Below are 11,318 nucleotides of genomic sequence, written 5' to 3'. Positions count from 1 at the left end.
GAATGACATGTATTAATAATGTTTTAATTAAAGATTTCGAACTTTAATTAAATTCATTATGAACATTGCTTTTTGATTATTATCCTTAAACATTATCCTCTCGTATATAACACTTATATACAATGTTTAAGGTTATATAAATAATCATGAAATTTTCATTGATATTCATAAAATATTTATAAATATATGTACATAAATAATGAATAAATTCTTTTATTAAATAAATAATAAATATCCTATTACATCTCATGTTTCTAGAACACTATTCCCAACAATAAGGACTGTTCGTGGTCAAAGAATTCAAGTTATCATCCGAGTCGGCTTCCAGGTATTTTTTCGGATTGAATTCTTGATGTAAATTAATGCGATTAATTTATTCGTGCATAAATTAATATAATATATAGAGTATCTCAAAAGTTTTATGAAAATTTTTGTTATACACGATCCGTCTTTCCCCATGCTTCCGCACCCGAATTCGATTCGGGAATCAGCAAAGCTATGGGTGGCGCCGCTGTCCACCAACACCACAACTTCCCGGCCTCCAATACGATCCTAGAGTTTCATGGTGTTGGAAGAGGATACCCCCCGCATCGAGTTCAAGGACAAGTCCATCTTTCCTTTCAAGGCCTCCTTCTCTTTGTCCTCCGCCGCCATCGGCTCCGGGTCCTCTTTACTGTCCTCCCTGTCTCGTCTCCTTCGTCTGCTAGAATGAGCACCTAAAGTTGCCGATTCTTGCAACGATGTCCCGGACTGAATTTTTTGTCGCACTTGAAGCAGAGTCCCCGAGTCCGCCGTTGCTGTATCTCTTCCTCAGTGAGCCGCCGATACGCCCCTGCTTCGCTGGACGGAAACGACTGTCTAAGGCCTCTTCCCGATTTGGTGCCTTACCCTAACGCCGCCCCCTGGTTTTGTTTGGAACAAAGGGAGCTCTCATGAAGTAAGGAGCTTGAGTGGGGGCTTTCACAAACTCCTCCAAAGCGCCCCCAGGGTTCTGATACGGGCCCACGGCCCAACTTATTCCTCCTAACTCTATCAACAGCCTCATTACGGGCTTCCACTAGTTGGGCAAGGTCCATCACCTCATGCAGTCCATTGGGCCGATGCATCTTCAATTCGGCCCGGATATCTTCCCTGAGCCCATGAAGGAAGGCCCCCTTGAAAACGGTTTCAGGCACCCCTTGCATCTGAGTTGTCGTGGACTCAAATTCATCCCTGTAATCTGCTACCGACGAGCGCTACTTGAGAGCCATTAGCTGCTCCACCGGATCGACCTCCCTGGCACGCCCAAACCGCCGCATCACCGTCGCACGGAGTTCACGCCAAGATCGGAACGGGTCTTACGCGTTAACCCACTGGAACCAACCAAGGGCTCTGCCCTCCATACATACCGAAGCTACCACCACCTTATCTTCCTCATCCACATCATTCACGGTGAAATACCGATCGGCTCTAAACACCCACCCCTGGGGGTCTTCTCCATGGAACAAGGGCATTTCGAGCCTTCTTCCCCGGTGCTCTGCTCGCATCCTCAGTCGCGGCGGTGACTCTTGGCGGTAATCCCGATCGTATCGCCGGGGCTCCTCGTGTCGGGGAGGTGGCGGCGGCGAGGGTCAGGAAAACGCTGAGGACCAACGTCGAACCGTGGTGGTAGTTGAGGGTGTCGCTGGAGGAGCTCTGCCTGCCGGAGTAGTAAATTCTCCAACCGCTGCACTGATCCTTGAACTTCCCCCATCTGGACTCCAATCTCGACCACATCCTCCTGGAGTTTAAGGAGTGGCTCTATCATAGCCTCCACAATCTGCAATGCCTCGTGGAACGTATCCATCCTTTGCTCGAGCCGAGACAACTCCTCGGCCGGAAGCTGTTCGCCGGAAGCGCCTGCCATGGATCGACTGCTCTGATACCAAATTGTTAAGTTCCTGCAAGTCAGAAGTTCGATCGAAAGTTCACGGAGCAATAATTCTAGAAATGGATCAAGTTTCCTTTTATTAATCTTGACTAACAAGCCTCCAAGGGAGGGGATTCCTCTTTCAGAGAATTACAAGAAGAAATGAAAACGAACAAGAAACGATAGCTATGGGGAATTTGAGGCCCCTGCCTCCAATGGTCTGAAACATAAAAATGACTCAATTCCCAGACAGACTCCCTCACATCCCACCCTCCTGTCTAAATACCTCTTAGCTAACAACTTGTAACTAACTTGCACATCAACCACCCTTTTCCATAATTCCACTTCCCTCCCATATTTCCTACGATTTTCCCTTCCTGCCCCTCTTCCTAACATAGACCAACGTAATAGGAGGCCTAACAAAATAAAACCGAACATCTAGTAAATAATTTTACAAATTCATCTAAAATAAATTTACAAAGTACTTTCAACATTAAATGACATGAGCATAGAAAGAATGTATATCTAAAAGAACTTCTGCCTCCAAAAAGTTCCGCTATAAAGGACCACTCCCAACTTGGATTTTACTTTCTCGCGTTACTATCCATTCACAGATAATAGAGTTCACCTCCTCCGGCAGTTCATCGTGGGGACAATGGCCTAGAATTCCAAAAGCATCACATATAACAGAACATAGCTTTAGAAAGGAGAATTGAAAACAACTTGAGAATTTTGCTTACCAGCATCCAATTCCTTGATTACTACCCCATCACAATGCTCTTTAAGCATAGCTAATTTTGATTTGGAGTCGGATATTGGGTCCTTCAATCCCTAGTAATAAGAGATTGCTTAGTACAAAATCTACGATATCATGGTTTGATTAAATGGTCAAACCACAAGGTCCTATTTAGGTCTTTACCTGGATTACCAGAACCTTGCCTTCGAAATTTCTCAGGAGATAATTGAGAGGAAGAGAGAGATTAAAGCTAAAAATACTTTCCAGGACAAATAGAACTCCGGGATCATACGACTGTTGTTTACGTTAAGATGATTTCTCTCGACCAATTAATCACGTTTTATCAAGCCTCAAATATATAGCTATAAATGATATAATGTAAAAGTATAGAAGAGTGGAAAAAGGATACTGCTCTCAACATTTCATTAATAAGCTCATCATCAACTCTATCAGTTTTCTGCAGAGCAGAAGCATCGTAAAATGAAAGACCAGAAAAAGATCTTAGAGCAGACATGGAAAATGCGAGAGTAATAGAGAGACTCACAGTTGGGTAGCAATTCTTCACTACGTTTTTCAGTCTCGACCTTAAGTAGAACAAAAGGAGTCGAGCGCCAACCCATGTAGCTCCTGAAGTTTGTCTCTCCTGAAACAGTTTTCAGTAATCAGATTAATGTTCTCTAAATACTCCAGATGTGCATGTTGCACAGTTTTGCGGACTTACTTTACTGGATGTCACGAAGGAATATCCTGGAACAGTATTGCCAGCACTGTTAATAAGGACAACAGATTTTGCCAAGGCAGGCCAAAAACAAGCAAGAATGGCAACAAAATAACCTGCGGACAAGAAACTAGTTACAATTAGAGGCATTAACCAACCAATGAAGCATATATGTTGCTTACATGCTTACGAGAGAAAGATGCAGAGGGGGAAGTGATACAGGATAGTATAGCCAAGTTATGAATATAGGTTAATATCGTACCGCCAATTGAGTTCCCGACGAGATGCACAGGTTCACCCACAACATCAACAATGAAATCTCTAAGCAATTCTGCCCACATGAGCTCAGTGTATACAATATTTGGCTTTTCTGATTTTCCAAATCCTAACAATGTGATGGCCCAAACTCGATTTCCCCCTCTAGCTAATTCACATATATTATCACGGTAATGCTCCATGAAGGCACCAAAACCATGAACAAGGAGAATAGGAGGACCCTCACTCCCGGAAACTGTATACTGACGAAAATAAGGTTCATTTTAAGCCAGCCTACAAACTAATGTAGGTAACTCACATCACAGGGAAAATGAAGATCAACAAAATCGAATATAATTGAAGTAACAATCCAAAGGAGCGCTTATCAAAAAAGAATTAAAAAAAAAAAAACCAAAGGAGCGATGTAAGAAATAGAGTTCATCCAAAGTGTTATTTACTTTCAAAAAGCTCACCTGGATCAGATGATTGTTCCATCTCCAAATCCGAACATGATAACTTGTATTATCACTTACTTGACTTTTAAGAGACACGAGCCAGTACCACTGCCCAAAATAATCATATTCAAATAATTTTTTTCATGGAAAATAGTACCTAATTGTCAAAATAAATATCCATATTCACCAAAAAACCATCAGAATCTAAGCTAACCAACCAGTTTTCTATCAACAGAAAATTTAGCTGTAAAAATCTAGTACCTCCATTGAGCAAACTGCATCAACTGCAGCCGCAACAGAAACTGTCGAACATCCAAATGGAGAGAGTAATCCTGCATTTCGTTCTTTCTCATACTTGATAGCTTCACAATGCACTCTCCTTCTGGATACAATGCCAAGTGAAAGGGCAGGACCAAAGAGTTTAGTGAATGAGGCTCCTTCCCGGGCTTCAGAATCGGACACCCTTTCATGAATCCTGTAGCAGTAGTAGGCCAGAGACCTTGTTCAATCTAAAAATTGAATTTGAAAAAGGCAATTATATGTCTGCCAATTTCAACTCGAAATCTTGATATATAATGCCACTATCATCAACTGATTTTCAACTAAGCAAGATCATCAGAAAACATGTTTACACATCCTGAAGACACACACAAAGCAAAAAACAATTGCCACTTACTCCTTCCAGTCATCTCGAGCTGTTCCCTCCAAATATCTCAAGTATGCAGCCAAGGCATTCAACACGGTGGTTGTCCCACCTCCCACTGCACTTATTTTCCGTGTGACAAAAACAGAATTAACTTCTCTTTTCTTCTGAAAACTTTGTGCATTTTGAAAACTGATCGATTTATTTAGGTTGTGCTCCCCAGGCTTTAAGAACTCCTTCATCAATATAGTTTCAGCTGACTTCTCCTTGATATTGGTCCAACTGCTTTTCAGTTTCCACGAGTTTGTGTCCATAAATTCCGTCAAATCATCAAAATTGGGGATAGGACCTAATCCATAGCAAACTCGTCACCCTCAATAACCCAAACCACATTCTCATACTAGAACTTTTAAGGGATTTCAGCATAAATGGCCTTTTTTGAAGGATGTTTTTCATAAATTGCTGAAATTTTATAAAAATGTAAAAATAGCCGTTTTCATAACTTAGTGGTCAATTATTGATTGACGCAGCGGTCAATCACTGATTTACTTAGCAGTCAATCATGATTGACTCTAGTTTATTACTGATTAACTCGATTATTCTTTATTATTAATAACATTAGTTAATAATTAATCAAAATAAATTAATAATTAATCAATTTCAATCAACAAATTACATGTTTATTAATGATAAACCATTGATAAATTAATAATTGACTCATGTAAACAAAACGGCTATTTTCGTAAAATAAAAAAAAGTTCGGTCATTTATAAAAAGAGGTGGTTAAAAAAGGTTACCCAGCACAATTCCCCAAAAATGGAGAATTCAAATTCAAATCATAAGCAGTTATGTGAATGGAATTAGAACTCACCCCAATCTAACTCCATGCTTGCACCAGGTAATTCTGATGGTGAAAGTGGCGAGGTAACTGGGAATTGAAGTTTATTGAATTCTTCATATGAAGCAGGAACATCAATTAAGCTCTACAAAGCATGACCAAGGAAGAACACTCCATCAAACAAACTAGAACACAACCAACCAAACACGGGAACAACTAGGAAAGCAATAGTAACAAAATCACAATTCACAAATACCTCCACATCATAAAATGGCGACTTCCAAAGAACAAACGTTGGTCCGTCCTTTGTAAACGACAGTCTCTCCAAGGTCTCTTTGGCTACAACCATCAGCTTTCGCAGGTCGTACTCGACCTCCTCCTCTACATAAACATGCGTGGCATTTACCTGTTTCAAATTTCATTCTTCAGCTATATATATTTACGAAACGAAATTGAGTAATGCCTTGAATTTTCAAGAGAAAGTAAAAGGAGCCAACTATGTAATAAAAACTACCTCTTTGACAAGTCTCTGTATCACATTTTCGGCGGTTCCGAACCTAACCATCAGATTAGAGCCTTGACTTCTCAACAAACTTCGCAAATCTTCCAAGGCCAAAAGAACCCTTTCCAACATTTCATCGGAAAATCCTGAAAATCAATTTTCCGGCAAACAGTAATTACGCAAAAATCAAAATAATAAAAAAAAACAAAACTTCGAAAATCATAAGGGAGAGAGAGATTACTGCGAAGAATGCGGTCGTCGAAGACGTAGAGAGGAATGATATCGGGATGTTTGGAAGCGGCGACGAGGCCTGGGTGATCATCGATTCGGAGATCGTGCTTGAACCAGACGACGGCGACGCCTCTTTCCTCTTTCTGTATCTTGTTCCCGGCCGCGGCCATTTGAGCTCTGAGTACCACGGAAAATCGGCGCAGCGACGGTGAAAATCGGAGAGTGTTTGGCGCGGAGGAGAGTGAGGGAAAACGGGGGGAAGTGAAGAGCGCCGCCATGGGAAAGAGGAAGCAGAGAGGAGCAACTGCGAATGTCCATTAACGAAGCTAAAAGAGTGCAAATTTTGTATCTAATCGTTGAAGAAAATCTTGGTTGACATCGTAGAAAGTTGATTCCGAGATTTTTTTTTTGTGGCGGAGAAAATTTTTGGCGGACTTTACTGAGTCGGAGATTCTTGTGGAGCAGAAGGAACTTTGCTCTCCTTGGACTTCCTTGGAGGCTTGGACTGTCTTCTTACTTTTTAAGACCCGTAAGACTCTGCTATTATACAATAATACCCGCACATTTCTCAAATTTTGAAAGAGCACTTTGTTAGTTATTTGTTCCGGTTAATAATTTTTCAATTTGTATTTCCATTTTTTATGGTAAAATGACCTTTATCAAATAGCTGCAATATCAATCATTACATAACCACTAATAAAACGAGGAATAGAAACAAATCAACTCGGCAAAATAAAGCTTAACCGGAAATAAAATGGAATATGTTGTTGAATCGATGGGTGTAACTAACTAAACTAACAGATCCACTATTAATTATATCCGCTATTAATTATACTTTTTTTTTCATGCAGTTTTCAATTCTTATCTTAGATTACAATATTATTGACTAATATTTTTTCCAGTGAAAATATACGTCGACTAATTGCTTTCACAAAATAGATTCAAAAGACAAAACCCTATCACAAACCTCACAAATTTTTTTTTTAAAAGGTCCTCAAGAATGTGGCGTTTATGAAACTTCACTTTTGAATTTATATGTGATTTTATGTGAAAATTTTTTATTATAACAGAAAAAACTATATATAATTTTTTTTAAAATTTTTAATTATAATAAAATTAAAATTAAAAATTTAAATGAGTGAAATGAATGAAACCTTAAAAACTTTGATTATTATCATTGGAAAAGGACAAGCGTGATTATTTACAGTCACAGGTTATATGATATGGGCATAAGTGATAAAATAGAAAATAATGGGGGAGACAAATGCCATTATCGCAAAGATAGAAAATCCACATGAATACTAAATATTAAATAAAGAAAAATCCACTTTAACCATCAAAACTGAAAATGGCGCTACACATCAACTGTCCCCCCTCTTTCACCGCCAAACCCTATCGTCTTCCCCACACTCCTGTCTTCCACTTCACAGTCAAATCCCAGACCTCATCGGAGCCACCCAAATCCACCGTCAATCCCACCGACTCCGTTGCCCCGGCTCGGCCCAATGACAAGCCCAGCAGCAGCACTACCGGGCTGGGCTTCGGCTCTTCTGCTTCGTCTCCGTCTCCGTCTCCGGCCAATGAGAGTGCGAGTAGCAAGAAGAAGCGCAAGGGCAAAAGAGAGAGGGCTTCAATAATTCGCCGGTCGCCGGTGGAAAAGCCGTCATTTGCTTCGGCGCCGACGGCGGAGGACGATGAGAAGGTCAAGGAAAGGGGAAGAAATGAGAGTGCTTTTCTCCTCGCTTGGTTAGGGCTCGGCGGAATCATTCTCGTGGAAGGCATTGTTCTCGCCGCTTCCGGTACTTTCTGATTCTCTTGAGCTCTCCTGGACTTCAATGTGGAAGATTTGTGATTTTACTGGTGTTAGTCAATTTATTGTGTTTATGGATAGTTATTGGGTATTTAGCTAGTGGATTTTGGTATATAATCAGTTACTTACAAGAATTAACCAATCTGCGTGATATAAATGAAACTTAGAAAGAGACCAATTTTCTATACATATTGGAAATGGAGTTTTTTACTTCGTAATCAATGTAAATAAAAAGCCTTGCCTGCTATTTGGGTGCTTGCCTGTTACATCCTCTTCTGCTCTTTTAAGGTTGTGCCAGTCAAGTTTGGAATAATGACTTTGTACTATACTTATATGAGTAGTAGTTGTGTAATGTCAAAGATGTTGGTGGAAGTACGTTTAGAGATATCAAAAGGCAAATGGGGCTACTTTTTTGAAACGCCTCAATGCTTCGTGGATTTGAGTGTTCAATTCGAACTGAGATGTGATATTTTTTTAGAGCTTTTAATTGTAACAGAAAAAAGTTAGATGTGATATTTTCTTAGAGCTTTTAACTGTAAAACTTTATAACTGAAAATTCAAATCGGTGAAATGAACGAAAATATCATTTTGAAACTCTGAGAGTACATGTGTAAAGATTTTAACTTCTTAAATGTTTTTCGTCTTCCTTAGAACATAGACTTTCAAATTGGTTAATGATAGAAGCCCAAAAAACAAATAAGTTGCAACTAAAGAACACTTGCAGTTTGCTAGAAATCCTAGAATATCAATCTTGTGTCCGATATCTAAACAACGCAAGGGAAAAGATAAAAGTTACTCATAAAGGATAGAAGATCAAAGTATTGAGCTCATAATTACTCTTTTCAATTCGTTCTAGGGAAGCTGATAGACTTTCAATGTTAACTACTACCCTTACTAAATATATGCCTATTGAGGCAAAGTGGAACAGCTTCAAAATAACGAAGCTTTTTTTCTTTCCTCTCCCAACTTGCCTCCAATACTCAAAGACCCTTAATTTGAGGTGGCTTTTAAACTTAGTCTGTGGAAAGTTGCCGTCGGTCTTCTCAAACTATAACCAAGATTAGCTATAAATAGGTGATATGATTAAAAGCAAACTATTGCTCTTTCCCCTGAAGGGGCTATGACAAAAGCAGTCTCCTACCCTGTATTATATGTGCAGTGAAAAATCAGTGCAATTACAAGAAAGGATTAATCTCATTTTTAGTCCTGAACCATAGTCCCCTCCCACCCAATTCTAGTGCCTCACTTTAAAACATCACGTTCTCAATCTATCAAATTGTCTCTTCAATGAACTCTTCTGTCCATCTGATTGTCAAAATCTTGACAAAAATGACACGTGAGGACCTTGTGTTGTTCAGTGAGACTTAATTTTGTAATTTTACTTGTTAGGGCATGATTGTTAAGAAGGAAGCGGTACCTTTTTCCTTTGCGAATTTAACATTACTAATTTGGGACAATTTTGCTAGATCGAAGACGTGTTTTGGGACATTTTAAAATATCAGATATCAAATTGGAATTAGGCCTATAGTTAAAGGACAAAAAACGAGTTTAACCCTAAAAGAAAATGCAAATAGTTTCATTTCGTTTGGAAATGTTCATTGTGTTTCTTTCACTTTCTAATGGATTAACGAATTGCCTGTGCAGGTTTCCTTCCAGAGGAGTGGGACAAATTCTTTGTTAAGTATTTGTATCCATCTTTTACCCCAACAGTAGTCTTGTTTGTCGCTGGAACAGTCACATATGGAGTGTTGAAGTACCTGCAGAATGAGAAACTTAAAGATCAAAAGTGAGATTTAATTGGAGTATGACTTTCAGGTATAAGGAGATAATAATCTGTTACAATAATGAGCGAGCTATATTACTCCTAGGTTATACTGTACTTGTCCTTTTCACGCCATACATAAAAATGAGTAAGAAAATTCCAGAGCTTTTGCAACAAGGGAATGAATTCCAAGACTTCATTGGTCTTTCTGCAATTACTGCTTAATTTAGTTGTTTTCTATGGATTCATCAACTAACTTGATGCTGGGTTTTTTGACAATGAACTTCGTCAATGTGAAATGTAAAAAATGCTTCCCCGTGATCACAGCTTAGGCTATCAATTCAAATTTGCAAAACTTGATATTTGCACCAGATTTTAGGTACATGATATTTTTTTTTGTTTTTGTTTTTGGTCTTTCTGCTCCATTCAGGGCCTTATAGTTTACATGGGACATGAATCATGAAATTTTTTTTTCTTTTTTTTTTTTTCACTCTCATGAGTCGGGTCCATCTTTGCCTACTTTGCTAGTTGCCTTTTACGCTTTATATACCTTACCAGGTACAGTCAATGGTCTTTGTCGCAAAAGTTTTGAGCATCTCATCAGGCTTTCCTCATCTTCAATTAGTTTTTTTTTCTATTAACTTGTCCCGATTTCATTTCCCTTGTCATTTCTGTTTCTTTCATTTTCTCTCTCCTTTCCTTTTCACCCTAGTTATCCTTTCTCATTCCCATTTATCCTTCCACAAAGAGACGATCCAGCTGTGTGATCTTTGTTTGTTTCAAACTAGTGAAATTTTTCTACCCTCTAAAATTTCAAATGCCCTTCTCCTGCTAAGTACGCTTTACTCATTCTATTCAAATCGCCCATTACTCTCTATGTCCAGAGTTTTCAGTGATCTGTCTTCTTTTGTGTATCTGTTTACTCACTGACCCAATTAAGAACAGTTATTGCCATCATCTTTATGAAGATGTTATAAGAAAGAATTTTCATTGAGTTTCTTGATTGCAACTAACTTTAGCAAATGAGCTAAAAGATCTGTAGAGTCCAGCTCAAAAGCTAAATATAATGAAGCATCTTTATTAGGACTGAATTTATTTGTGTTAATGGCTCTATTGTTGCTCATGGTTTTATCAATCTGATGAGGGCCTACACTTGTTTTGACAAATTTAGTACATAATTTTTGAGATATACATTTTTCTTCTCTTGATGTGGGTGTGCATAAATCTTTTCCAGGTAAGATTTATGATATCTAGTAAATGCAATTATTGTAAAGCAATCTTTTCCAAGTAAGATTGACTATATCTAGTACATGCCATAATTGTAAGACGGCATTAGTATGAACCGATTCAAGTCATGACTTCATAACCATTTCAAGGACAAGAAATTCCACAAAATCTAGTTGGATAGTTAGGACTTAAGAGTCTTTGACAATGTGAATTTGAGTACATAATAGTGTTCATGAATTGACATTTATGCCCT

The 11,318-nt window shown here is 38.7% G+C and overlaps 2 protein-coding genes across 2 annotated transcripts; one reads left to right on the top strand and one right to left on the bottom strand.

Annotated features, from left to right (window-relative positions):
* Positions 1–1,983: 1,983 nt before the first annotated feature.
* On the bottom strand, positions 1,984–6,717 carry LOC21387869. Its single transcript, XM_024169120.1, has 14 exons — positions 6,277–6,717; positions 6,048–6,181; positions 5,790–5,939; positions 5,567–5,678; positions 4,729–5,044; positions 4,314–4,527; positions 4,071–4,160; positions 3,605–3,860; positions 3,346–3,458; positions 3,169–3,267; positions 3,034–3,081; positions 2,808–2,918; positions 2,629–2,719; positions 1,984–2,548 (listed from the first exon to the last, which is right to left on the bottom strand). The coding sequence occupies exons 1-14, from the start codon at positions 6,542–6,544 to the stop codon at positions 2,445–2,447; spliced, it is 2,106 nt and encodes a 701-aa protein (XP_024024888.1). The 5' UTR covers positions 6,545–6,717; the 3' UTR covers positions 1,984–2,444.
* An 888-nt stretch (positions 6,718–7,605) lies between these two features.
* Positions 7,606–10,190, top strand: LOC21387868 (protein LOW PSII ACCUMULATION 2, chloroplastic; the record flags this gene model as incomplete). Its single annotated transcript, XM_010103442.2, has 2 exons — positions 7,606–8,065; positions 9,721–10,190. Coding segments are annotated over 2 exons (606 nt in total), but the record flags the coding sequence as incomplete, so codon positions are not given.
* Between the last annotated feature and the right edge of the window lie 1,128 nt (positions 10,191–11,318).

The sequence above is a fragment of the Morus notabilis genome, unplaced genomic scaffold (assembly GCF_000414095.1).
Source record: "Morus notabilis unplaced genomic scaffold, ASM41409v2 Scaffold2701, whole genome shotgun sequence".
NCBI lineage: Eukaryota > Viridiplantae > Streptophyta > Magnoliopsida > Rosales > Moraceae > Morus > Morus notabilis.
The sequence above is the reverse complement of the archived record's forward strand: the minus strand, read 5'-3'. Positions and strand labels throughout refer to the sequence as shown.

What these genes read in the sequence shown, in the direction of transcription:
- LOC21387869 (XM_024169120.1), bottom strand. Translation starts at nt 6,544, where the DNA reads ATGGCGGCGCTCTTCACTTCCCCCCGTTTTCCCTCACTCTCCTCCGCG. An exon ending in GCTCGAGATGACTGGAAGGA is followed by an intron (nt 4,528 to 4,728) that starts GTAAGTGGCAAT and finishes CTACTGCTACAG; the next exon opens with GATTCATGAAAGGGTGTCCG. An exon ending in GGAACAATCATCTGATCCAG is followed by an intron (nt 3,861 to 4,070) that starts GTGAGCTTTTTG and finishes TATTTTCGTCAG; the next exon opens with TATACAGTTTCCGGGAGTGA.